The sequence below is a fragment of the Artibeus jamaicensis genome, unplaced genomic scaffold (genome assembly GCF_021234435.1).
Source record: "Artibeus jamaicensis isolate MK-2021 breed Jamaican fruit bat unplaced genomic scaffold, CSHL_Jam_final scaffold_847, whole genome shotgun sequence".
NCBI lineage: Eukaryota > Metazoa > Chordata > Mammalia > Chiroptera > Phyllostomidae > Artibeus > Artibeus jamaicensis.
In genome coordinates this window covers 3,247,836-3,275,120 of record NW_026522057.1, presented here as the reverse complement: position 1 = coordinate 3,275,120, position 27,285 = coordinate 3,247,836, and the positions used below count along the sequence as shown (strand labels likewise).

Sequence of the window (27,285 nt, the reverse complement as noted above, 5' to 3'; positions counted from 1 at the left end):
CTGAAGCTCACGTTCTTTCCACTAACAGTCCATTCTCTGTAGGGCAAGTGAGCCACCAGAGCAGACACGGCATCACCAATGACAGGGACCACCCCTGTGGGCTCTTTCCCACAAGCATTCTCCCGGCTTGAAACCACAACCGCTCCTCCTCCCTCACCTCACATCTCCGTCCGGCTCACCTCTCTGCCCGGGCGGAGCCTGACTCCTGAGAAGCACTGTCTGTGCCTGCCAGCACCTCCTACCCTTCTCACTTCAGCCCGCTCCAGCCCACCTTCTGCCCACGCCCCTCCCAAACATCGCTTGCTGAAGTTCTCACTAACCTCCATGTTGGCAAACCCAACGTGGGTTCTCAGTTCCTCCCTGGCTCACCCCCTCGGCAGCATTCGACAGCGCTGCTCGCTCCTTCCTGCACCTCTCTCACCAGCTCCCAGGCTTCTGTCCCTCTTGGGTCCCCTGCTCATGACTCTGTCGGATCTGTGTCCTCTGGCCCTGACGCCTCCAGCCAGCCTGTCCTCTGGCTCCTCCTCTGTCTACACTGACCTCGGTCTCCTAGCTTCGAACACCACCCAGGCGGTGACGGTGACTCCGGGGTCACGAGACCTCTACCACTCCCTCAACTGCTGACTCACCTGTCTGACTCTCTCTTCGGTATTCCACTTGGATACATGACAGGATCCTGAAACTTCGGTGTCACATGGGCAAAGCCAGCGTCCTGGCTTCTGCATCGCCATTGCTCCCGCGGCCCTGGGCCGGCATCGATGCTCCTTTTCACAAGCCATCTAATCCGCCAGCCACCCTGCAGGCTCTCCTGGAGCAGACCCAGCACCTGCGCTTTCTCACTGCCTTCAGTGCTGACCCCCAACCTCTGCCACCTCCATCTCTCTCGGGGTTACTGCAGCCGTACCCTGTCTCCATCCCCACCCCCACGGCCCTTCCTCCACGCACATTCTTCACCGAGGCCTTTCAAACACATGCCAGATGCTGCCACCTCTGTGCTCAGAACCCTCCAAGGGTTCCCGTCTCAGAGTTGGAGCCCAAGGGCTCACGGTGCCAACGAGGTCCCGAGGTCCTGGCTCACAGCTGCCCCCTCCTGACCCGTTCCGTGCTGCTGCGCTGCCTCCTGGTCATTCCCGCTTCCTCAGGGCCTCACCTGCCTTCTTTTCTGTGTCAGAGGATCACACAGACACAGACACCACACGCTTCTTCCCCGTCTCCTCTACTAACACACAGGCTCCAGAGGGTTGGGGCTTGTTTCCTGCCGCGCCCACAGTGCTGGCACTAAGCGGGTGCCCTCGAACCCTGGCCAACTGCACAAACGGGCATGGAGTACGGGCCCCCCGACTCGCTGCACCGCAGCATCCCCAGCCCCGGCGAGGAGAGGCGCTCGTGGTGGAAGGACACGAATCTTCAGTTCCGCTCCTTTGCCGTCTCCTGGAGGTGCGTGTTGTCCTGCACACGGAGGCCCCGAGGAACGGGGACCACGGCCAGGCAGCAGACAGGACGCATGTGGCTGACCAGCTGCTCCTTGCCAGGGAAGGATTAACAATAATCCCGCCATTCACCCAGAGCGTTCCAGTTCACCAAGTGCTGTCACATGCGATACTGCATCTGGGCCGTACAACTGCCCACACGCTGGGCAAGGCGAGTACTGGGACCCCCATTGTACAGGTGGCAGCGCCAAGGCCCCCCGTTTGGGTCCACCCGAGGCTGCTCTGGGCATGTTTCTATTCTCTGAACAAACGATGGAGTAAAAAACACCGATCGTTTATTCTTTGGTGTCTGCACAGACACTTAAATACTGTGCTGCTGCCACGAGGCTGCCCGTGCAGGCACCTGGTGGCGGCTCTGAGCCTGGGTCCCGAGCCCTCGGCCAGGTCCACAGGGCAGCAGGCCGTCCTGCCATCCCCCTCCACGAGCAGCAGCACCGTGCGGACAGCTGTGAGCAGGTCCCCTCGCTGGACCGCAGATGTAAGTGTCCCGCTGCTCACGGCTCCCAGCAGCTGGCCAGTCCAGGCCGCAGGCAGAGTCCCCGCAGGGGGTCTAACCACTAGTCCATGCGAGCCGGCTGCTGTCAGAGCTCATCCTTGGGCCCTGACTCACTGCCGGAGACAGACTCTTCTGCAGGTTGCGGGGGCCCCTGCTGCACTTCCTGGGGCTGCTCCTGGGCGAGGTCCATCTCTTCTGGGCTGAAGAGCATTGTCACCAGGTCGTCTGCCTGCACCCTGTCCTGCAAGGACAGAGCCCTGCTCTTTAGAGAAGCCCTCAGACCAGCCACCCATCACCTCTCAGTGCTGCTTCCCAGGGAACAAGGAGGCTCCTCTTCGGTGGCCTCTGAGTTCACCTCCTTCCCAGCAGGTCCTGCTCTCTGGGCAGAGCCAGCTGAGGAGGCGCCAACGAGGAGCCAAACACCAGGGTCATTCCCCATCTTGCTCCAAGCCTGTGGAGCCCCGTTACAGCAGGGAGGAAGGCCAGAGGGGATGAGGCAAAGTGACCACGATGGCACAGTGCTGAAGCGAGGAGTCTCGGACTCCCCAGCCCTCAAGCCCAGAGCACCTTTCACGCCTAAGCTGCTGTCGGCAGGGGGCTGGCGGGGGGGGGGGGGGGGGCGCTCCCAGGTCCCAGCAGCACCAGCTGCTCTCACCCTCTCGCTGTGTCGGGCGTCCAAAGTGAACCACAGGGCGATAGCACAGCGCTGCCCTCTGGTGACGGCCTTCACTCCGTGCGGGTTTTCTGTGCCAGAGGAGAATCCCACGGCCCTTCCGCACTGGGGCTGCACCTCTGCCTGTGGGCACAAAGGGGGACACAGACGTGACCTGCCTTCAGAAGACACGTGGATCATTAGGGTCTACAATTGAGGGTGGCTCCCCAAAGACCAGAGCTGAAGAGTACAGGTGACCAGTCAGAGGAGCGACCAGCACACCTCACAGCCCGCTGGTGCGGGGAGTGGCGCACTGGCCACGAGGACAGGCTGACTGTCTGCCCTGCGCTCGGAGGGTGTCTGTCTCTCGGGGGCGGGACAAGGACACACTCACGGTTACGGTCTTGGCATCCAGTTCAGTGAAATAGAAGTTCCCTCCGTCGAAGTCCCCGTTTAGGTAAAGGATGGCGCTGGGAAAGGCACAGAGCATCTGGACACAGACCTTCTGCTCTGCCCGCTCCCCACGCAACCCGCAGCTCCGGGGCCTTCATCCCCAAGTGCCCCGACCGACAGCCGGAGGGGGCCTTTCACAGGAAGAAAGCTTTCTAGAACCTTCTCTGAAGCCTCACAGATCACTCCCAACCATCCCACCCCTACCCTGTTGCCAGAGAGAAGCCACCACACCCTTCTCTGTACCAAGGGTGTGCCGTTTCTGTACCAAGTGCCCCTTTCGCGGCCCTACTCATCACATCGCTCTGTGACAACTTCCGGATTGTCTGACTTCCTATCCAGAGGGACTGGGGACAGGGACTGGACTCTGGGGACAGCTGCTCCCAAACCCGTGTGTATTGGGGGAAGTGCAGGGCACTGGGGGGCTTGGCGGGCGAGCTGGCACCTGTAGTCCCGGAAGGTGTAGGCGGGGGGCTCCTTGATGCACACGAGGGCCTCGGCGTTCAGGATGCAGTTGTCCACGTGGACGGGGTGGCTACTGTCCTTCCTCTCAGCCTGTGCCTCTGGGACCAAGGTAACACGTGTTAGCGCCGAGGTACCTCAGGAGACACTGCGGCTGTCCCGTCGCCACAGGGCCACAGGGCGGTGCTTCCCAACATGAGCCAGGGTCCGTGGGATGCCCAGCCTAAAGAAACTCTTGGAAAGTGTCTCTCCAAATTTGGCTTCTGAGGATCTCACCGCCCGTATCTGATTGCTCCCCTCTTTAACCTTACCCTCCGGAACGGCAACTTGCTCATTAGCCCCACCAGCTACCGGGTCGCTCAGGGCCTCGACTCCTCTGCACATGCTGTTCTCTCTGGCTTGAACATAACCCCGTGCGCTCCCGAACTCCTACTCAGCCTGCACAGCAGTCATCGCCTCCTCCAGAAAGCCCTCCTGGCTGCCTGGTAGAACAACTGTAACTTCCTCCCCTGTACTATGACACTGCGTTGCCACTTATTGTTTATGTTGCTTCCCCAAGGAGGACGAAAGGGACCGTGTCCCGCTCTTCTTCATGTCCTCAGTGTCCAGCCAGGGCTCGGGCACAGCGCGTGCTCTGCGGAGGCTGCAGGAGCAGGAGGCCCACCTTCGATCGCAGTGCGGCACACCAGGTGGGAGTAGGAGAAGTAGAGGGGGGTGTCCAGGCGGAAGTAGGACTCCATGACGCGCCGCACCTTCTCCGTCACGTTGTAGTACAGGTGGGCGCTTTGCAGAGGAACCTTCCCTTCCTGTCCCAGCTGCCAAGGAGACCAGTGGTCGGCTGCCCTGAATGCCCCTCTGCGGGCCGACAGGGACGCCTGAGCCCCGGGGCCCCCCTCCTGCCCCTGTAACGAAGGCGCAGTCTCTCTCTGCTCCCCGCACACGACGGCCCAACATATCACGCTCTCCCTCTCCCTCATGTTCTCCTTAGGAGCAGTGCGTGTGTGCCACGCAGAGGTGCGGGCGCCAGCCCTTCTTCAGAAAGCACCCTCGCAGCTTTGGACATCGCTCTTATCGTGCTTGCCTCATTTTATAACTCGTGGTCCAACAGCCCAAATCCCAAAGTTAACCTCAGCTCACAGTAATTTACCCGCCCTCCGTGGCAGCTGGGAAGCGGACAGACAGACAGCTTTAACCTTTCTCCCACCACCCCCAGCTCCTCCCCAAGCCTGGCCTCCCTGCCCCTGTCCACCCTCCGGAACGCTGAGCACTGACTGTACCTTCAGGGCTTTGAAGACAGTGACGCCATAGAACTTTTCATTGGGGGTGTGTGGGGAGGTTTGGCCCCGGTAGCCATCTCCTGAGGTTGCTGCTGCCTGCAAACCCACAGAACCGGTGGAGTTAGCCAGGGGGGCTGACCACCTCATCTCGCGCCCTCAGCCCAGGAGGCACCGAGTGGGGGGAGGCTGGGGCCACCTTCTCTCCTTCAGGAGCAGGTGTGGACTGTGGGCTTCCCTTACGTTGCTCAGCCGTAGCAGCTCCCGGCACTCGTCATCAGAGATGACGCCATCCATCACCACCCTCTGGGAGCCATTCAACACTTTGGAGTTCATGGTGAGCTGGATGCCTTCGTAGAGCAGCGGGCCGCCTGCAAAGCAATGACAAGACCTGCTCAGTCCAGGGCCACTCTGTCCGGAGACTTCGGGTGCTGCTTCCCTGTGAGGAACAGAGACCCCGTGGTTCCCTGTCCACCAGAGAAACCTCCCACCTGGCCACCTCCACAGGCAGCGTGGCCCAGAGGACAGCGTGACGCTGAAGACCTGAGATCCAAGTCCCCGCCTGAGCTATGCTCCCAAACGGCTACTGGCTCTCCGGCCCTCCACATCCCTACGACGGAGTCCCACCCCGTCTGAAGGACTGGGTTTGACTCCTGCAGGAACGAGCTGTGTAACACTGGCAAGTTATTTAACCTCCCTGTGCCTTAATTTTCTCATCTGTACAGGGGCATCTCCCTCATGGGGGTGTGGTGGGGGTGGTCAGAGCAGAGCCCACAGTTGAAGGGGCCCGCAGGGAAGATGAGGTCAGAATTCTCACGTGTGCAAGACTGGTCTGGACCCCACGTGGGAGGGCAAGGTCAGACAGGAAGGGGAGGGACAAGGGCAGACAGGAGGTGCTGGGGCCCGAGGCAGGCTTGAGGCAACAGGAAACAAAGCGGCTGCGGTGAGAGCAGAAGCGAGTCTGTAATCGGAAGACCTCCCTTGAGGACTGGAGGGTGGGGGGTGGCGGGGCAGGAACCAAAGGAGACGTGAAGATTTTGAGGCCTGATGGTGGGGCAGATGATGGAAGCGGAGAGGCAGGATGATTCTGTCCTACAAACACTCCCTGAACCCATGCTACCTGACACAAGAGTCTAATTTCTTTAACAAAAACCAATTCTCAGTGCTCTTTCCAGGTGGAAGTCCTGTGGGTGAGTTAGAAGGGACAGTGAGGCGAGATTACACCCTGATCCCACGCCGGCTCAGACCCTGCGGCTGGCCCACGGAGGTGCTGCCAGGGCGCCGCCCCGCCGGTGCTGCCTCGCTGCTGCCGGGACAGCCGCAGACGCCCGAGTGCCGCCCTCTCACCTTCCCGCATCAGCCGGCTCACATCCAGCGACTCCTTGGTCTTCTCTTCCACGAGGGTCTCGATCTCCTTCATCAGGTTTCCGATCTCCTGGGAGATGCGGACGGCTGTCTCCCGTTCTGACCTGCGAGCACAGCCGCACTGAGGACTGCGTTCCGGGGCTGGTCCTGGCTCCCACCCGGCTTCCCAGACTGGACCTGCCCACCCCTTGCCGGAGGTCGCATCGGCCTGGGCTCAGGAAGCCTCGGCGCGTCACCAGACAGATCCAAGCATGCAGTTTCCTCAAGGCCCTCACTTCTGTTTCTCTTGTAATCTCTTGGGGATCACCTCTTCTGGAGTCCAGGAGTCCTAAACACAGGTCAGGAAAAAATGAACAGCGTAGGTTGACCTGCTTCACCTTCCAGCTCTCCGGGCGCAGAGTAGGGCCTACAGGAGAACCCCCCTGCCACCTGCCTGGTCTTAGGAGAGGAACTGAGAGGTCCCCGAACCTGAGTCGGCTCCAGCTAGCTGCCCAGAACCTCCCTTTGTCATTTTCTGTCTCTCACCCACAGGTTTCAGATACCACATTTGGCTCACCTGCTAACAGCTTTCTCCCCCAAGTCGCACAGTGCACCACTCACTTCCATCCCTTGCCCCCTCAGGCTCTCTAATCCCCCCCGACCGCCGCACCCTGGCTCACCGGGTCAACAAAGGGAATTCCGAAAACATCATAAGCAAAGAAAAGCAGTTCCTTCTCCAGCAGGCTTCGCTGTCGGTACTCCTGGGCACTCTGAAGAAACAAAGTGGAAGCAGTGTCCTGGAACTTGGCCCTGTCTGTTAGTTCTTGGGGGAGCTGCCCCAGCATCCGACATGTCACTCCCAGTGGGAACTGGGGCTTCTCCCCCCTGTCACTAGAGTAGAGTGTCTGTTCCCCAGTCACAGACAAGTCTCACTTCTGTGCTCAACGGTTCCTCTTGTCTCGCTTAAGCAGAACCTCTGAGGGTGGCATAACCAGGCTTCCCTTGAAGGGAAAGGGCCCCCATCCTCCCCCGAGACCCCCATTAATCTCCAGGACAGAAACTCTGATGACTCTCAGGAGGTGTGAAAATATTTCTCAAAGGAGAGTTCCTTCTTGACTTCTGCAGTTTAATCCTCAGAAAGGAAACCTCCGGGTTGGGCGACTTGACTGTTATTCACCGACTCTTTACAGCCACCTTTGAGATTGGTACTATTATGCTCATTCCACAGATGAAGGCACTGAGGTGCAGAGGGGAGCTATGACTCATTTTAGGGACAGTGTCCCCCCTCAAACAGGATAGACAGGCAGCTGCAGCAAGAGCAGCTGGGGCACCCGGCCCTTCCCACAAGAGCTCACAGGTGGGGCTTCCCCCGGGGCAGGGAAACTGAGTACCTTCCGGGGCCACATCTTTCCCTAGGTGCCCTGCTAGTCTCCAGGCAGCAGAGGAAGGAAAAGAAAAAGACATCATCAGTTGAAATAAAAGATGAGGGCAGTAAGGGAAGTGTTAACGATGTCAATGAGCCCTATACCATCTACTGTATTTACCCATGAGGAAGATGGGAATTTTCTCCTGCAGAGTTTAAGTGACTGCCTCCTTTCCTAGCTGCTAGACACCAGGCTAGGTATGTTGCCTCGCCCAACCCTCCTGCTGGTTCTGTAAGGCTGCCAAGGGGGCACCTCCCCCTTCTAGCGTTTATTCACTCAATGCCCATCTGTTGAGCATCGGCTGTGCTCAGGAGCTGAGCCTACCCTGGGACAGAGCAGGTGAACAGAGGTTCCGGTCACCACTTCCAGCCAGACCACTGTGCAGGTGAACTCACCTCCCAGTGCGGGAAGCCACCCAGCACAGCGCTGGGCTCAACAAATGTTAGCTACCTTCTTTCCAGAAGGAAAAGTCCTAGTTAAAAATGGCAGATGGATCATTTGGGCTCATTTTCCTCTCTACCCCCCCAGACTCACTAATATGACCATAAAAGGAAAAAGAAAGAAGGGGAAAAAAAGGTCTTTCTCAGCAAGACAAAGAGACTGGAAGAAGTGCCGTCTCAAATCCAGATGATCACCATCTAGTGGCCAAAGAGGTCAACTGCACGGTAGCCCGTCTCGCAGTGGGAGAGGATGGATGGTCAGGATGGTCAGAGAAGGGTTTTTTTCTGTTGGATGCTCAGATTCCAGAGCTAGGCAGAATCTTGGTATTTTTCTTCAGCGTAGGTTGATGACCCCACCTCACCGAGTTGTTTTGAGAATCAAATGAAATAAAAGCTGTGAAAGAATTGTGTAAGCTACATGACGCCACACACATTGGAAGGGTTATTTCCAACAGTAACCACCACAACAACCAGAGCGGGAAGGCTGTTACTGCCACATCATCTACCTCCTGCTCCCAGTGACCAGAGGAAAATCAGCCACCCCGGGCTGCAGTAGCAGCAGGCCAGGAGCCGGGTGAGGGCAGCCTCCTGCTCCCCTGTGTGTTCCTGAGCTGGGTGAGCAGCACCACGCATGCGTCTCCCAGGCGCGAACTTGCTGCCTCATGAGACAGGAAGGGGCGGGAGGAGTGAAAACACCCGCCACATTCTGCTAATTCCACCTCCTACTTCCACCTCGTCAGTTCCCATGCACTGGCCACTGCCTCACTCGGGCCTCAGTGATCCCTCCACACCACCACGGTAGCCTCCTTCCAGCCCCCTCCAGTCTGAGTCACCCAGGTGGGGCACTCAAGATCCTTCAAATTCGGACCTTCCCCAGCCTCAGCTCCTGTAGCTCCCCAGTATCATCTTTCATTAACGTAGGACAACAGCCCATGTTGTCTGCACATGCCGTTCTCTGTCTAAGAGGACCTTTCCTGCCCCATTCACCCACTGAAGGCTTTTAAACCCAACGTCAACAGCACTCTTGTGACGCCTTCCCTGACCCACCACTCGATTACTTTTCCTCCACGTTTCCACTCCAGCTTGTACTCACTGTCTACTATTATATGCGCTAGAGTCTTATATAAATTTTGTATTATATAGCTTATATATCTTTATAATAAGTGCCCTAAGGTGTGTTTCAGATGACATTCAAAAAGACATATATAGTTAAAAAAGGGAATCTAGAGTATCGACAGCCATAGAAAGAAGGTTCAGTCTCCCTTGCCACCGGTGATCTGTAGGCTCATGCCTCAGGGGTCATTATGATGAACAGTTTTTTATCTGTCTGTACAGAAAGTTTGCAGTTTAAAATTTAAAGCCTATATATGTATTTCAAAAAATCATAAATAGGTCTTGTTATATTTATTATTTACATTTATATATTCAATACAACTTAAAAAAAGATTTTATTTATTTTTAGAGAGAGGGGAAGGGAAGGAGAGAGAGAGAAACATCAGTGTGTGGTTTCCTCTCGCACGCCTCCTACTGGGGACCTGGCCTGCAACCCAGGCATGTGCCCTGACTGGGAATTGAACTGGCAACCCTTTGGTTTGCAAACCAGCATTCAAGCCACATAAGTCTGTGTAAGACTCATGTACAAATATCAAGGTTTAGAGTATCAAACTTCATTAAGTTAGAAAGAGAACTTTTCATGTTTTCCATTACAAAAATAACACTCAATCACTGCAGGGAATTTAGAAAATATAAAGCTATATTTTTATTTAAAAAACCCATAATTGTACTACTCGGCAATAACCATTGCTAACACTTCAGTGCATTTCACTTTGGTCACTGCATTATATAGGTTTTTCTGCTCGTGTTGGAGGGAGATGGGGATACTAAAAGAGGGAGAGATCAGACAATGGCAGAAAGAAGGGGATGGGGAGGAAAATGGAGAGTGAACGCTTGTGAGTAAAAAAAAAATCAGTGTGATGTTAAAAATGATCAATCTTGGCTACATGGTATCAAGTCTCACAGTAGGGGGTTTGCCAAAAAGGGGAAGACATGCTGCTTTGCAGGTCTGCTTCTCCTTGACAACTCGGGGAACACACTTCGGGCCCCAGATCCTTCCTGGGCTCTCTTTTTCTCCCCGTGACAAGGGCCCAGCGCACTCCCCCTGCCTGGGCACCCTGTCCCCACTGCACACAAGCAGTGCCAGCTCCCCTCCTCTACCTCGCTCTCCGCCCTCTGGTCCGGACTCAGCCGGCAGTTTCCCTAACTGATACAGATCTCTCACCTCACGGGGGCCTATGGATCTGGCTTGCTCTTCTCCGAGCGTGGCGGTGTAGTAGGCCAGATTCTGTTTCATCACCTCATCGCTGGGGAAGAAGAGGAGATAGGTCTTGGCACATTCAATAGCCTGTGTATAATTTCCAACTGTAAAGGGAAAGAAAAAATGGCTGAGAAGGGTCTGATCCTGGGTATGAGTCCTAGTGTTCATTCTCACTGGATTTTGGGGGAGACGTTATAGGAGAGTAAGGATAGAAGTGATATAAATGTAGAATACAGAATTGCTTTTAGGGTGCTCAGTATCCTCAGGGTTGTCTAATATTGAAACAAAAGAATTTGAACCCTCTGTGTGCCCACAGTTTCAAAAAGGTAATTAAAACACTGGCTTCAAAATTAGACCAATTTCAGGAATATTCCCATCTTCCTACCTTATTTCCCCTATGGATTTTACAATAGTACATTGCCTCTTTGTTGTTATGTGTTTGTCTCCTCATCTCAACTACAAACATTGTATATGAGGTCTGTCTGGAAAAAGTCCAGCCATTGTTAATATAGTGACAATGGTTTGTACGACATCAGTGTAACCTGGCAGCCAAGAACGGACTGGAGTGTGCCTGAACGAACAATGATGACTTCACTGTACTGGTCAGTGGGGGTGGTGGACGCCAATGAATGAGCACATGCACCGTGTGCCTGTTGCATTCAAATAACTGAGTGAGCAGAGCAGTGAATCTGCATCAAATTTGGTGTTAAACTTGAACATTCCGCTGATGATCCAGAAGGCTGCAGCCATGGGCAGCTGGTGATTGGCAGCTTCATCGTGACAATGCGCCCGCTCATGTATCACGTCTCACGCAGAGTTTTCTGGTGAAACATCAAATCACCCAGGTGACTCAGCACCTTTTCAGGCCAGTCTTGGCACCCTGTGACTCTTGGCTTTTCCCAAAAGTAAAATCACCTTTGAAAGGGAAGAGATTTCATATCATCAGTGAAATGCAGGAAAATACAACAGAGCAGGTGATGGAGATTGGGAGAACTGTGTGAGGTTGCAAGGTGCCTACTTCAAAAGGGACTAAGGTGTCATTGTCCTATTACAACGTTTCTTTTTTTTTTTTAAGATTTTATTTGTTTATCTTTAGAGGGGAAGGAGAGAGGGAGAGAAACGTCAATGTATGGTTGCCTCTAGTGCTTCTCCTGCTGGGAAATAGCCTGCAGGGAACTGGCCTGCAACCCAGGCATGTGCCCTGACTGGGAATCGAACCATGATCCTCTGGTTTGCAGGCCTGCGCTCAATCCACTGAGCTATACCAGCCAGGGCCTATGTACAGTGTTTCTTGTATCTTCTTCAGTGAATGTCTGTTTTTCATATTACATGGCTGGACACTTTCTGGGCATACCTCATGCTTATGAATACACCTATAATGCTTAGCACACAATAGAAGCTCAGTAAAGGCCCGCTGACTTGTTTGGCTGGATATTGACCCCCTCCAACCAGAGCTTCAGTAATATATGTAAAGGAGAAGGGCTGAGAAATGCCCTAGAGCTGGTTTCAATGGTACACCCTAGCCTTGCTGTAACTTAATTCAGATGCAATGTTAGGTTATAAATGTCACAGAAAGGACAAGTGAGAGAGAGAGATCCTTGAGTCTCCGTCTTTCAGCTTTTCAGGCGGCTGGTATTGGCTTCATTGGCCAGTGCTTCTGACAAAGCACCCAGGGGTCACCTGGCACAGTGCCTTCCACAGCCACAGAGAGAAGCCAGACGATTTGAAACCCAGTGGCCATGATCCCTGCCTACCCTGCTTTTGGCTCCTTACATAAAAGCAGCAAAGAAAGAGGAGAGCTGGCCTTACTGTTATAGTAGGCAAACTGCAGGTAATTATAATGTGACGGGAGGAAGTCTTCGAAGGGCTTCTCCCGACTTGGGTGGGAAGCCAGCTCAGAGACACAGTTCTGCTTACAGCCGAGGACCTGGATGTAATGATCTGAAAAGAGTCAAAAGGGGGGAATAGCCATTAGGTCAATCTTCAGGATTCAAATTCTGGTTAAGATAACAAATTCTAATGGAACCAATTTTAAGTCAGATTCCCAGATTTAAGAAATTTAGAAATGAAGTTGAAGATGCTGTGAGTGTGTTATCAGGACGTGTCCTTAGAGCTCAGGCAGGCCTGGCCACTGCGGGCTGTGCTGTGAGCCACGCACCTGTGATGGCCTGGAAGAGGTCCGCATTGTACTCGAGGTAGTTGTAGCCGTCATAGTCGTAGGGCCCTTCGCAGAGGGCCCGGCACTCCTCGTCCGCCACAAAGTACTCCCGCAACGCCGCCTCCAGGTGGAGCACGGCTTCCTCAGGCTGCTCCTCTGAGTAGAGTCGCACTCCCAGTCGGAACTCGTCCTACTGGGAGGAAGGAGTACTCAAACGCAGGCCACCGACAGCCCGCTCCTCGTCCCCTGCCACCTTTGGGAGGGTCCTCACTGCTTGCTCCTCTCAGGTGACAGGTGGGAAGGGTGGCTGCTACAAATGAAAGCCTTTGGTAAATGGTCTTGACTTGTTTCTTTTGAAATTTAAAAACATTTTGCTAGATCCACATGAAAGATGTGGGAGTTCATTGTAATTTGCTTCACTTTTCTGTCGGGCTAAAGTTTTCAAAATAAAACTTGAATGAAAAAAATTTAACTCTTAAAATGTTACAGCGTGGCCTGTGGTGATGGGGCCCATCTTCCCAGCAGAAGAATGACTTGGGCAGCGATGGCAGGCTTTGTCTTTGCTGTCTGTGGGACGCAGGTCCCATTCCGTGGACAGTGGCCATTTGCATGTGTCACAGAATCACTAAAAAACAACAGAACCCCCCCCCAAGCTGTGTGCAGCTGTATAATGTACTCTGTGTACAGAATTTACAGTTAAAAGTAGTTCTGATATTGTTTCTAAAACAAGTATCTCTATTTCTAAACTGTTAAGCCTTAAGAGAACATAAGCTCTTTATAAAAAGTGCTGTGTCGCTTCAGACATCTCTTACGGAATACGTACTTTTCCTGCTAAACAAAGAATGATAACATTCAGGAATAGTGTACCACTTACTGCAGTGAAAAGCAAAACCTACACAACCATAAAATTGTGCCTAGTGAATGAACGCAATCTGTGTGTAAGATGGACATCATGTGGCCATTAAAAATGTGTTTTAAAAGAAAATGTGAAGACATGAGAAAAGGCTCATGATATAATGTTAGTTCAAGAAGGATGAAAAAATACACATAGAACATGACTTCAAATTAAAAATCACATCCCAAATACTTAAAATAGAGGCCAAAATATCATCTACCGGTTTTCCTAAGGTGGTAGTGTTATACATGATCACTTTTCTGCTTTACACTTAGCTGCGTTTTTCTAATGGTGTACAGTGAACATATGTTACTTCTGTCATCAGAAAACAACCCCAGAAAGTGTCGCTGTAACAAAAAGAGAGAAGAGGATCAAGTTTTTCACCATATGAGGTTTGGCCTCCAGATCCTTGAAGTCGGCCTCCTTCACCCCTGACATAGTCTGGTAGTAGTCCAGGTTCTGGCGCATCTCCATATGCTCAGGGTTGCCCACGAAGAAGGTGTGCGCTGCGGCCACGGCTTTCTCCAACTTGTTTATCTGAGAATGAAGCACGAGACCCTGATTCTCGCCGCCCAAACCTGAAGGTCTGCGTCCAAATACACAGTTCACGGTAAACAGGAAATGTCAGCCTTCCTGAGCCTTCCACTCAGTGGGCCCCAACCCCTGCCTGCCCCAGAAAACACGCCTCTGGCAAGAACTACCAACGAGTATGACAGAGCCCAGGGCCCAGGGCAGATTTTCAGCTATTTCCCAAATCAGGCCTAGGGGGTCCCCAAATTATAGGAGGTAATGCTTCAACAGGTGCAAACATTGTTTTTGAACAAAGATTGTATTACAGGGGGAACGCTACAGAAGACTCACTACCCAAATAATATGTTCTCAAGATTCAGATATACAGACTGAGCTGAAAAAAATCTAAGGCCTTATGGATTTAGGGTTAGGGAAGAAAGAGAAGTTAACAGACCATGCCTAAGAATTCGCCTAGAGAAAGAACGTTTGTTTGGCATAAAATAATAAGTGTTTCTACACATTCAAGAAAAAGATAGGTGGCTGAAAAATCCCACGCTCCTACGCAATCCAGGCATGGCATCTTCTGACTCACGTGGTTAAAGCAAGTGGCTCCACAGACGTCTGAGGGGGGAGATGTGCCACAGGCCACCATAATGCTCATAGCAATGGACTCCAGCGTATTAAAGTGACACAGAAATAAATCACTAATGATCTCATGATTAATAGTTTTGGTGGCAGACAGACCAGTGATAAGTCAAGGGTTTTCTTTTCTTTTTTAATTGATTTTAGAGAGAGAGACAGAGAGACAGAGGCAGAGAGAAACATCGATTTGCTGTTACACCTCTTTATGCATTCATCAGTTGATTCCTGTGTGTACCCTGACAGGAGACTGAACTCCCAAACTGGGCATATTGGGACAACCCTCCAGCCAACTGAGCTACCTGGCCAGGGCTAAAATTAGGTTTAATTATTCCCTTGCTGGGGGCTTTAGACAAGTTAAAGTTTACAGATCGGTTCCCTAATCTGTCATCTGGAGACAGCACTCACTACCTCATAGCATTGCTGGGAAGGTCAAACCAGATAAAATACATGCGGTTTTTAACACATGGCGCCGGGCACATAGTAAGTGCTCAATAAATGTAAATCTTAGCATCTTATTAATATGGTAGAAATTTTTCTTTTCTGATCAGTGGTCCCAGTAAGTGCACACTAAACAAGGAGTCAGCCCCAACTGTGACCCAAGGTCAATACTCCCCATCTCTGTACCTCGGTTTCCATTCTCTCAAGCCCATTCCCTTAATGGATTTATTCTCTCTCTCATCTCTCAGCATTGCTCTTGCTTTCTCTGTTCTTCCCCCTCTCCCCACTCCGCCCCAGCCCTGTGCACTAGTTTCCTTCTCTCATGTGAACAGCTGCACTGTCTCCTAATGGTTCGTCCTGCCATCACTTTCTCCTCCTTCCAAGGCCCGTTCCACATGGCTTCCAGGGTTAAGTAACATTCTAAAACCCAGTTTAATGATGGCTTCCTGCAGCCTACAGAATTCTCTTCCCGGTCTGGCCTCCCTCTACCTGGAATGGCCATCCTTGCTCTCCTCCAGTAACGCCTAGTATCAGCTTCAAATGTCACCTCTTCTTTCAAGTCTCTCAGATTTCTCTGAGATGAAGCTAGACCCCCCTCCTTTGTGCACCCACAGCCCTATGTACACAGCTACCCTTAGTAATCCTCACTATAGTGATTCTTAACAGCAAAGCAAGACAAACAGAAAACCATGAAGTCAAGCACTTTAATGACCTGTACAAGAATTGGAATGTAGTGGGTATTCAATAGCATTTCTCAAAGACTTCTAAAAAGTGCTGTTAAGTGAATGAGCAAAGGCAGCCCAGTTATTTCAGTTTCAAGCCCAGTACTCTTCTGAGTAACTAGGAGGAATGGAGCAGAGCTGTGCACACAAAATACTTGTGGAGAAGTGGAAATCTGAGGTCCCCGAGGTTTTCTAAGTCTCCCTTTGTATTGAATTGGAGGCCTGTTAGACTACGAATATTGCAGATGTGCAGCACAGCTCCTTCTTTTTTCACCCAAGGAAATACGTCTAATAATAGTACCCACCTTACAGGATATTCCAGGGTCTGGGTTAACGTATTAACCCTAGGTTAATCTATTAATCACATAGTGCCTGAAAGTATGTGCTGGCTTTCATCATCATCATCATCATCAAACAAGCCAGGTTTCCAGGTGCCAAATCCATGTATATACACTTGGACTTAAGGCACTCTGGAATTTCTAAAATTACTCATTTTCTTTGGAAACCTGACAGACTAGGCAGAGGGTCCCCCACAGGGAGGGGCCAGACTGCCCCTACTGGCGACGTGGCAACCTCACGTCCTGAAAGAAAGCTGAGGCACTCAGGCAGCAGGAAAAGCATCACTGAAAATGAACCGGAAGGAAGAAATTGTAGAAAGGTCCTAGCTTCTCACTCGGACACTCACAACGAGATCAGGATGAGAGACCCAAGCTGCCGCTTTAGTTCCCTTTAGGAGGTCCCTCAGGGAAACACAGGCCAAGTTTTGCTTGGAGGGTGCCTAGGCTGGACCTTTGGGGTTACCATCTGATTAGACGAAGTGGGTGAGGCAGGTCTCTTGGCAGGGTCCTTGCTCTCCTTGGGTCCGAGGAGAGCTCCCGGGCCAAGAGACCGTCTTCCCTCTCCGCGGACACTTCCCAGGCTCCCCAAGTTCCCCCGGGTCGCCTTGAACCCCGCCCAGGAGGACCCCGGCCCCGACAGGTCTGCACCTTGAAGTAGGCGACCTGCAGGTAGTTGTAGGGGCTCCGCTTGTGGAACTCCAGCTCCAGCTCCTCGCTGAGAGAGTGGGCGGCCGGTGGTCCAAGGCAGCGGCGCAGACAGGCGGCGCGGCGCAGCAGGCCCTCGAAGAAGCGCAGATCGTGCAGGGCGGCGGCGCCCCAGGCTTGCGTCAGCCTAAGAGCCGAGTCCAGATCCAGTTTCCACGGAAAATCGGCGGCACACCGAGTACGGCAGCGCAGACGGAGGGCTCGCAGGGCGGCCCGCGAGCGCAGCGCCCGCTCCATGCTCAGTACTACCCCTGGCCAATCCCCTCGCGCGTAGGCCGCGGTCCCCTCGGCAAAGAGCAGATCGGGCGCCGACAAGTCCCACCCTGCCTCGGATTCAGCATGGGACCGGGAGGCAGCGACAGCAACTGCTAGCAGTGCTGTTAGCAGTTCCAGCACGCGTGCCGCCATCACCTCCTCAGACCTCACCCGATTGCTAGCCACCCGCTGGGGAGGCCGGAGCCCCGAGCCCCACCCCCTTGAGGCCCCCGCCCCCGAGTGAAGCCCCGCCTCTCAAGCTGGATTCTGCTTGTACTGGAGGCTAGCATGGACCCCGCCCCTCAGAGGCCCGCCTCCGAGCTCTCAGCTCCGATGTCCAATAGCCAGGGAACACGAAAGCTCCGCCCATGGGCCTTTGTGCGCTTGCTCCTCCGTCCCAGCCAGTTAGGGCTGTGGGGAGGTAAGGTGCTGTCATGGAGGACGCTGCGACGCCCCCGCAGACTGAGGGAGTCCGTGAAAACCAAGTTCAGTCAGCGACAGATCGGAGAGGTACTCCAGGCGGGAGTCAAAGGGGCAAAGAGGGAGTCAAAAGAGGGCTTTTTGGGGCAGCTAGTCTGCCGGGCTCCGCGGGAGGCTGAGGGCGGGACCTCACGGCCTGTGTTCCTGGGTGTGTGTCGCAGGAGCCCTCGTGGAGCTCACCGCGACCCCCGGCGGCCTGGCCCTAGTGAGCCCCTACCACACCCACCGGGCCGGGGACCCCTTAGACCTCGTGGCGCTCGCAGAGCAGGTGCAGAAGGTGAGGAGGTGCGACCGGGGAAGTAAATAACCATGTTCGTTCAGGTTTGGTCCTGAGCCTTACGGCTCCAATCTCATAGCCACTTAGTGTGGGGGAACATTTGCATACATTCTGCTGGGATGCATAGTCCACTTAAAACTGTTCCCTTAAGATCTTATCTGTGACCCGAGAGCTTTTAGAACATCTACATGGGCAAGGAGTCTCAAATGTGTCATTATTCACTGGACACGGTATTGGTTGGACAAGCCTAGTGCTTAAACATTGATTGCTAAAAGAAGAAAAATAAGAAGGACATGTGAACTAACAGAAAAAGCACTGGAATTTGGACACATGAGTTTTAACCCTACTTTTGATGTTAACTTGCACTGTGACTTGAGGCAAATCAGTTTTCTCTAGACCTCTGCTTCTTTATAAAATGCAGAGTTTGAACTGGGAGAGTTCCTAGATCTAAGCTCTGAAAAAACAAATTTCATCCAATCTCTTACCAAGGCTTTCAGTTGTAGAAACCTTTTCAATTTGTACCGGGCCCTGCTGCCTTAAAGCTTATGATATCTGCTCCTCCTTGTATACACTACCACATTTGACCTTGGTCACATTCAAAGGCCTTTGTTTTGCTCAAAAATATTTAGTAATTAATGTACTCAAATTCCCTCACATAAACATCTCTGTACTTGTTTTTTTTTAATTAAAAAATATTCAAATGTTTAGGAAAGCTCAAAAGCTCAGTTCATTCAAATTGTGGGCCTTCTATTTTCTAGAGAAGTGGGGAGCAAAGCAGGACTTTCATGGTTAGAAGAATGTCCTGGGTCTGTTTGATTGGATCACTCTTTGGGAAGGAGGCTTCCAGGGCCAAATCTTTGCTCGCTGTGAAACCTTGAACAGGTTGCTTTACCTTTCTGAGATGAAAATGAAGTTACCATCTCCAACTTCACAAGGGGTCAGGAGAATGAAGTCATAATGTATGTAAAGGGCCTCAGAAGGATTCAGGCCAGAGTTCGTGCTTCTTAATTATAGGTACTCTTCTTGGTGTTTTAATTAGGCTCTTGTGTTTACAAGGAACAGATTTGCTGGCACCACCATAAGAAAAAGAAACTACTTTAGATCTAGAAACCACTTACTCTGTCATTGGCCATGAGGTGCCTCTTTGTCCTTAGAACAAAATGCAGATTTTTTGCTATGGCTGTGATCTGGTCCCTGCCCTCTTTTTTACACCCCCTGCCCCCCTCCCCCCCCCCAACTACTCTTCAGCTGCACTGGCTTCAGAAATGCCTGGAAGCTGCCCTGACTGGTGTAACTCAGTGGGTTGGGCATTGTCCTGCCAACAACAAAGTCACTGCTTCAATTCCCCGTCTGGGCATCCTGGGCCGGGCCCTAGCTGGGGGTGTTCGAGAAGCAACCAATCAGTGTTGCTCTCCCTCTTTTTCTCCCTGCTCTATAAAAACAAATAAATAACATCTTTAAAAAAGTTCCTGGGTCCCTGGCTGGTGTAGCTCAGTGGATTGAGCTCTGGCCTGTGAACCAGAGGATCACAGTTCGATTCCCAGTCAGGGCACATGCCTGGGTTGCAGGCCAGTTCCCAGCAGGGGATACATTAGAGGCAACCACACACTGATGTTTATCCCCCCTCCTCCTTCCCCTTTAAAGATAAATAAATAAAATCTTTTAAAAATATTTTTTAAAAAGTTCCTGGAAACTTTTCCTGTTTTTTGCATGGCTGATCCTTTCTTTTCAGTCAGACACGACTCAGTGTCACATCCTCAGTGGGGCGTTTTGTCTGTAGAAAGCCATACCCTACCCATTTTAAATGACAGTATTAATTTGAAAGCCTCTATACCTGCATTTCAACGTCTGCAGTCCTAACCACCTCCTGCTAATAAACCTCCTGCTAACAGTTACTTCATTAATTTGTTTTCTTTGATCTGCTTCTGCCACATAATTGTGGCTGTTTACATCTTAATAGTGTCATTGTTCCAAGGCCATATAATATACTATTTTTAATTATCTTTCATTTTGGTGTCTGTATTACTCACTAGGGCTGTGCTGTATGATATAGTATGGTAGCCACTAATGGCCATAATGGCTGTCGAGCTCTTGGAATGTATAGTTAGTGCAACCGAGAAACTGAATTTTAAATTTTATGTAATTTTATTTTATTTATTTATTTTCGGAGAGAGGGAGAGAAATATCAGTGTGTGGTTGTCTCTCATATGTCACCCACTGGCAACTGGCCTGCAACATAGGCATGTGCCCGGACTGGGAATTGAACTGCGATCCTTTGTTTCACAGGCCTGTGCTCAATCTACTGAGCTACACCAGCCAGGGCTTTAAATTTTATGTAATTTTAATTAACTTAAAGTTTAAAACCTAATAATTATTGGAAACTTTTAAGTATATGTAGAAAAGTTTGAGTATGTGAATTGACTCAGCTGTAAGTTTTGTAAAGTCTAAATATAGATCAAGTATTTCCAATGAAAATTTAGCATCCAAATTGATAGATGCTGTGAGTATAAAATATACACTTAATTTGAAATGTAATATACCTCATTAACAATTTTTAAAATATTAATTACATGTTGAAATAATTGTTGGATATATTGGGTTAAGTAAAATATATTAATAGAATTAAGTTTACTTATTTTTACTTTTAACATGGCTACAAGAAAATTTAAAATTACATATACCACTTGCTTTATATTCTAAAGGATAGTTGCATTAGATTGTAATCTTAGTGAGGGTAAGGACCTCTCCCTCATGTTTGCCAATACATCCAGGGACAAGCACGGTGTCTGACGTGCAGTAGTTGCTAAATATATATTTGTGGGACAGATAAATGATTGACTCAACTTACTCAATTGTTTCTGTTCACTCTTAACACTGGCTTATACCTGACTTTTACCTTAATCTCCCTCAACTAACCAGTAAATTAGTTCAAGTTTAACCTCCTAATTTTTTTTCCTTAATTTAATTGTATAGTACTGGAAGTTAATCAACTGTTCTTGAAAGTAAGCTGAAAGGTTATTTTTTAAAAGATTTTATTTCTTTATTTTTAGAGAAAGGAGAAGGGAGGGAGAAAGAGGGAGAGAAACATTGGTTAACTTGTTGTCTCTTGTGTGCCCCCAACAGGGGACCTGGCCTGCAACCCAGGCATGTGCAGCTGGTTCAATTTCCAGCCAGGCTCGGCTGAAAATTTTTGACAGATTTCTGATGCTTGAGTGGTGATCTTCCCAATATATCATTTGGTCACATCATGTCTCCTAGCTTTCAACTTTATTCAATTTATTTTGAGCAATTTCTGTTGCCTTCTATTACATTTTTTAGCACATGACAGTCTTATGTATGCATTACAGCTTTGTTTCAGATCTACACCATAGTGAAATCTTTTAAAATGTTTTAAATCATGATTATGAGTATAAATACCGGTTCAACTGAGCTAATGGTCCTGTTAACAGAGACTTTCTGTGTGTAGCTAGATTCCTATGTAACAGGTGATAAGAGCTGTATCTTAAGTGTCTGGATTTTCAAGTAAAACATCCCTGATTTCAGAAATGTTTAAACATGAGAAAATAAACGGAGATCTGAGGAATAAGTGGGGTTAGTCAGAAAGAGCAAGAGGGAAAAATGTATCAGATGGAGGAGAGGGCATAATCAATATATTTGGTAGCAAGACAGAACAGAGTATGTCATGGACCAAAGAAGTTCTGTGTGGCTAGAACAGGGAGTGGAAAGGGTGGAAAGCTGTGGGAAGTAGACAAGAGGGAGCACTTAACCCTGTGGTGTGGGGTCGTGGCAGGGTTCGCGTCTCATAAGCAGTGCTATCTGAGCTGGGCTTTGAGATGAGTGGGAGTTCATGGGGGAATGGTGAGGATGGGAAGAATATTTTAGGCACAAGCAAAGATGTTGATGTAACTCTTCACACTGAGATCTAAATAAAAGCATCACAGAAATCTGATCCTTTTTCTGCCCACAGTTCAGTTTTCTCTCACCTTTAGGCCGATGAGTTTGTCCGGGCAAATGCCACCAACAAGCTGACGGTGATAGCGGAGCAAATCCAGCATTTACAAGAACAAGCCAGGAAGGTAAGTCATGGCTTTCATGCAGGCCTCCGCTGTCTTCATTTCGTTCATAGGTGAGCTTGCTCTTAATCATTGTAGCTAGTCTTCAGTACCTCCTAGAAATATAGGGGTATTGCGTGAAATAGAGTAAGCCCAAGAGCTTAAGTGTAAGCTAAGTTTTTCCACTAGAAGAAAATTCAGTGAAGTAAAGCATTTTGAAGGGAAAATATGTTTTCAGTTGTAAAAGTAATGTACTTACTACAGAAAAGTAGGAAAGAAACTTAAAAACCACTCAAAGCCAGTAATATTAACATTTTAAAATATAATTGTTCTAAAGGGATTTTTACAGAGTAGTGAAGTTGTAGTCTGCGTTTTGTCTCTTCAGAATCATTCGAATGCCAGCAGTGATTTATTGCTTTAGGGGAGGAAGCACGATTGTAAACATTGAGCAGTTTCTAGATTTTCATGGGGCAATCGATGAATACGAGTGCCTGTACCTTCAGTACCTAATTCGTTCCCTCTCCGTGGCTCCTAGGTACTGGAAGATGCTCGCAGAGATGCTGACTTGCACCATGCGGCCTGTAACATAGTGAAAAGACCCGGCAACATTTACTACCTTTATAAACGGGAGAGTGGTCAGCAGTATTTTTCTATTATTTCTCCAAAGGTAAGAACATTTATTTTTGCACAGAAATCTACTCTAGTCTTTGAGAAGTTCCTGGCTTGTGTGTGGAAATATAGCCATAGGGGTTGGTAAATGCTTTTCCAGAAATTGGGAGGTTACGTGAGCCTAGATAGGACTTTGAAAAATATGCATGTGCTTAAGTTATTTCACAGCCATTATCTCTGTGAAGGAGGAATCTGATGTGTCATGTACTGTTTTCCAGGATGATTCTGACCGGTCTGAAGTAAAAAGCCAAAAGAAGTTTGTGGAATAATTAGGAAATGTCTTTATATTTTATCCTAATCAGAACTGACCCCTTTGCCTTCTCTAGGAATGGGGGACAAGTTGTCCACATGACTTCCTCGGTGCCTACAAGCTGCAGCATGACTTGTCCTGGACTCCGTATGAGGACATTGAGAAGCAAGATGCTAAAATCAGCATAGTGGACAAGTTGCTAAGGCAGCCAGTGGCCCTGTCTTCAAGTCCTGACCCCAACTTCCAGGGGCTGACTCATTGAGAAAGGACTCTGACAAACAGGTCTCATGGCAAGGATCTGCACCTCCTTGTTGCCCCATTCTCTGCTTCGGTGGGAGGTGGCATGAGAATTGAGGGTGTGTGGGTGAATTGTGAACTTCTTACAAAGAGACCCTGTGTAACTGATGTTGTCATCGTTAGGTTCAGTTGGGATGGTAATGAATCACATCAGTCTTTTTCGGGATCTTCTCTGGGTGACAGATACCCAACCAGTCAGTTGCAGCACACTGACCAGTGCACTGGTCTCCCTCTGTTCTCCTGATAAGTCAGAGCATTGGAGAAAGAAGTTTCTTCTTCCCGTAAAAAGGTTGGCCAGGATTTCCAGAGGGAACTGTTTTTGTTTGTTTGTTTTGTTTTGTAATTAGTCTTTAAGATTGGGTTTAGGCTGCTTAACAACTGGTACAGCTTCAGTTTCAAATTCATCTGGGAACAGCAGTGTTGGGTACTGGAGATGATAAACAGCTGGGCTTGGCTGCACTACAGTGTGTGATTCTGGTATTTCTGCACAGTCAGTGAGGTTCGGCTTCCCCCTCTGCTCCTTCTGCCTAGTTAGAGTGACTGGAGAGTCTGAGGAAGAAGCAAAGGCCAGGTTGTGGGAGGGTTGGCATCTAAACTCACGGTTTTACACTTAGAGGAAACCCTGAAGGCTGCCATTAACCATTATAAGAATCTACTCTGTAGCCTCACTGAGGAGGAGATTCAGAGTTCAGCCCTCTGCAGCAAGACAAATCCACTTAAATGGCAACTTTAAAACACTGGAAAAGAGAGCAGGGCAGTGGGTAAGAAACAAGAAAAATAGCCAACCTGTTGGTTATGACTTAACTCAGATTGAAACTCATTTTGACCTAAATATTCCAGAATTTAACAGGCTTTCTGACTGAGTTACTCTAGTCCTGAACCTGACTGGACACTTGTGGGACACTGCCTCACTTCCTGTTTATTCTGGGGAATTAACTCCATAGCATATCCATCATGGCACTCCTTCCTCAGTGCCATGTAATCTGTCACAACATGCTGTCCCGGGGGGAGACATGTACTGGAAACCACAGTCGCCCAAGTTCCTTTCTGGGAATGGACGTTCCTTGGGCTGATCTGCCGGGTAAAACCCTAACCCCACCCTGTTCATGGCCTTATAGGATGCACTCTTTGTGAGCATATGGGGCTAGAACCTAGAACCTGATAAGGTCACCCAGGTGGTCCTTAGTCACTTCGGTTCACAAGGGGATCTCTATGGTCCCAGCCGCACAAGCCTCTGACAGGGACGCTGTGGGACACATGCACACACATACACACACACACACACACGTGGTATAGTGGTTGATTCTGACTACAGAAAGATCCCCAGGTTTTTAGAAGGTTCTGACCTGCCTGACCTTTTTCATGAGTGCTTTATTAATTATGTATTGTTGTGTAAATCCTCACAAACTTAGTGGCTTAAAACACCACACATTTACTACTTCATAGTTTCTGTGGGTCGGGTTCAGGCACTTAACAGGTTCTCTGCCTCAAGGTTTCTCACAAGGCTGCAGTCAAATTATTGGCCAGGACCAGGATGTGGTTCTCATCTGAGGGCTCAACTGGGGAATGATCTGCTTCCAAGCTTACTTTTAAGTTGTTGGCAGAATTTCAGTTCCTCAAGGGTTGGGCTGAGGTTGTTGACTTTATTTCCTAACAGACTTAGCCAGAGGCTGCCCTTAGTTCCTTGCCACCTGGTCTCCCCAACATGGCAACTTTCTTCTCTCCCTTCTCCAGTCCATTCTGCGAAGATCAGCTTGATCTTACTTAAGGCCCCACAACTCATCAGCATTGAGCACCCATCTCCTTCACAAGAGAGCCTTCAGGAAGGAGGTGGAGCCTGGGAGGAAGCAGCCCCCAAAGTGTCTGGACCAGTTAGACTGTTGTAGTGTCAAGAGCAGTCGAGTCAGTTGTCTGTGCCCTGTTTGAAAGGGTTTTTTCATCATTTTTTATTTCAGTTACCATCTGCATTTCTCCTGCTTCACCAGTTGCACCTTTTCAGTCTCTGGACACATTTTGAACTGCTTGGGGCCAAACCCTCGGCCCTCTGCTTTCTCTCTGCTTGGTGATCTAACCCGTCCCCTCAGCTTTACATGCCACCATATGCTGCTGACTCACATGCATGTCCAGCCCAACCCCTCCTTCAAGTTTCACGCAGACTTATTCATGCAAAAGCCTTCCCTGATGTCATTACAAACAATGTGTCCAAAACAAACGTCTCAATTTTTACCCAAACACCTGTTTCATCCCCAGTTTTCTCTACTGTTTCCATCAGCACCTCTCACATTGTTGTCGAGGCCAAAGACCCCAGTCATCCCTGATTCCGTTTGTTCTTCCCACACCAATCAGCACGTCATCTTAGCTTTTCTGACTGCCTCAGAGCACCCCCTTAGTCCACGACACCAGTGTTTCTGGCCTGGACCAGTGCTGAGCCTCCTCACTCGGCTCCCCGCCTCTGTCCTCACCCTCCGTTTCTCTCCACAGAGGCCGTCAGCATCATCTTTTAAAATTACGAAGCAGGTCACAACACCTCTGTATAAAAACGACCCAATATTTTCTCATTATACTTAGAATAAAATCCAAACTTCTTGCCAAGGTAATATGTGATTTACCTCAGTATTTGCCACGTTCCCAGGGGCCTTCCTGTCCTGACACATCAGGCTTGTTCCCGGTGCAGAGCCTTTACATTGGCTGTTGCATCTGCCTGGCGTCTCCCCAAGGCCTGTGCGTGGTTTGCGCCTTATCCTGTAGGCCTTGCTCAAATGCTCCTTCACTGATGGACCTATCAGGAATCCGAACTCTCGCGTCAAAGTCACTTCTGACCCTGCTTTGTTTTCCATGGCCCTTACCGCAACTTGACATTCGCTGCCTTTCCCAATAGGACAGAAACGGTGTCAGTCTCTTACTGCTCTATCCCCAGCACCTAAAATAGTGCCTGGCACATAATGAACACTCTAATAATGAATGGGCGGACATCTGGAGCTCTTCACTTACACCTGCAAAGGCTCTCAGTCAAGGTACCCAGTAGAAATACAATGTGAGCCACGTGTGTGGTTTTAAATTTTCTTAGTAGCTACATTAAAAAAATTTAAAGGACAGGTGAAATTAACTTTAATCATTTTATCTAACCCAGTATATGTAAAAGGGTAACATTTCAACAAATAACACTAAAATATATTATTTAAAAATTTTTTGCACAGTATTCAAACTCATGTATTTTACACTGACTGCACCCTGCAGTTGGGACCAGCTGTGCTTTAAGTGCTTAAGAACCAGAGGCGCCTAGTGGCTACCGTGGTATCACAGGTGCATGTGATACTGTTACCCTTACTGTTCTTGTCCTTCACTTCCTGGGACGTCCAGAAGGGGGGAAGCTAGAACCCGGCAGATGGAGAAGAAGGGCATTCTCAGCTACCCCTGCTTTTCTCCTCTTCTGAAGGAAGCCTTGGGGATGTCCAGTCTGGCAAATGCACGATCATGTAATAATAATAATAGAGCTTTTACTCTGTGCTAAGCACTTCATATAATCTCATTTCACATATTAGAATACAGGTTCAGGGAGACAAAATATCTTGTTCAAATTTACACATCCGGTCTGTGTTAGAGCTGGAATGTAGCCTGGTTAGAAGTGAATGCCAGTATTATAGTCATTGTGTAACAGTTTTAAATGTACCACTTTGACGGTCCATATGGCATGGTCCAGTTAAGAGAGACACAAGTGACAGAAGCCAGTCTGACTCTCGGACTCGTAGCACACCTGTGTGCTCACTTTCAGTTCTCACACATCTTAGATGCCGCTTTAGTGTCAGACTGGGTTCAGGTCTAGATCCGCTAGTTACTAAGGGTGTAACCTGTGGTAAAATAGCCAGTCCCCTACTTCCTCTTCTGGAGGATGGGGGTGCTAACACTAACCCGAGGGGCCTCTGAGAAAATCCGGTAAAGGGTGGCAGTGTCTGTAAGGCCGGGAGCACAGTGCCTTGTGGCTAGTAGCCCCTCAGGACAGCTAGATCCTGCATTGTTCTTTGCCCTCCGGCATGCGAGGAGAGGCAAAGTGTCACTTGAGTTCCCAGCCCCGCCCTTCTGCGCATTTTGTGGGGCCCTGGAAGCTACCCTGGCTCTAACCAAGCGTTAGGGTGGGTGGGAGGATGTGGGGCAGGTGTTGGAATGGGTGCCTGGGATCCTACCCAATACCGATTTCTTTCTGTAGCACACGGTTCACCCAGTGGCCAAATCTAGACACCTGAGAAAATCGTA

General features: G+C 49.8%; 2 protein-coding genes across 2 annotated transcripts; one reads left to right on the top strand and one right to left on the bottom strand.

The window, feature by feature from the left end:
- Window positions 1–1,748: 1,748 nt before the first annotated feature.
- Window positions 1,749–17,215, bottom strand: P3H1 (prolyl 3-hydroxylase 1). Its single transcript, XM_037149521.2, has 15 exons — window positions 16,698–17,215; window positions 13,784–13,936; window positions 12,505–12,694; window positions 12,156–12,287; window positions 10,311–10,450; window positions 6,849–6,938; window positions 6,465–6,517; window positions 6,172–6,293; window positions 5,068–5,195; window positions 4,828–4,923; window positions 4,215–4,365; window positions 3,534–3,651; window positions 3,033–3,108; window positions 2,642–2,782; window positions 1,749–2,227 (listed from the first exon to the last, which is right to left on the bottom strand). The coding sequence occupies exons 1-15, from the start codon at window positions 17,160–17,162 to the stop codon at window positions 2,072–2,074; spliced, it is 2,211 nt and encodes a 736-aa protein (XP_037005416.2). The 5' UTR covers window positions 17,163–17,215; the 3' UTR covers window positions 1,749–2,071.
- Window positions 17,216–17,399: 184 nt separating this feature from the next.
- CUNH1orf50 (chromosome unknown C1orf50 homolog) lies at window positions 17,400–23,493 on the top strand. The gene is made up of 5 exons (XM_037149385.2): window positions 17,400–17,519; window positions 17,651–17,766; window positions 21,756–21,842; window positions 22,354–22,485; window positions 22,814–23,493. The coding sequence occupies exons 1-5, from the start codon at window positions 17,444–17,446 to the stop codon at window positions 22,997–22,999; spliced, it is 597 nt and encodes a 198-aa protein (XP_037005280.1). The 5' UTR covers window positions 17,400–17,443; the 3' UTR covers window positions 23,000–23,493.
- Window positions 23,494–27,285: the final 3,792 nt, after the last annotated feature.

Bases quoted from the DNA above. Each gene is read 5' to 3' on its own strand.
- P3H1 (XM_037149521.2), bottom strand. From the start codon at position 17,162: ATGGCGGCACGCGTGCTGGAACTGCTAACAGCACTGCTAGCAGTTGCT. The intron at 12,695-13,783 runs GTGAAAAACTTG...TCCTCCCAGTAG, and splicing joins TGGAGGCCAAACCTCATATG to GACGAGTTCCGACTGGGAGT. The intron at 12,288-12,504 runs GTGCGTGGCTCA...GACTCTTTTCAG, and splicing joins CCTCTTCCAGGCCATCACAG to ATCATTACATCCAGGTCCTC.
- CUNH1orf50 (XM_037149385.2), top strand. From the start codon at position 17,444: ATGGAGGACGCTGCGACGCCCCCGCAGACTGAGGGAGTCCGTGAAAAC. The intron at 17,767-21,755 runs GTGAGGAGGTGC...TCTCACCTTTAG, and splicing joins TCGCAGAGCAGGTGCAGAAG to GCCGATGAGTTTGTCCGGGC. The intron at 22,486-22,813 runs GTAAGAACATTT...TGCCTTCTCTAG, and splicing joins TTTCTATTATTTCTCCAAAG to GAATGGGGGACAAGTTGTCC.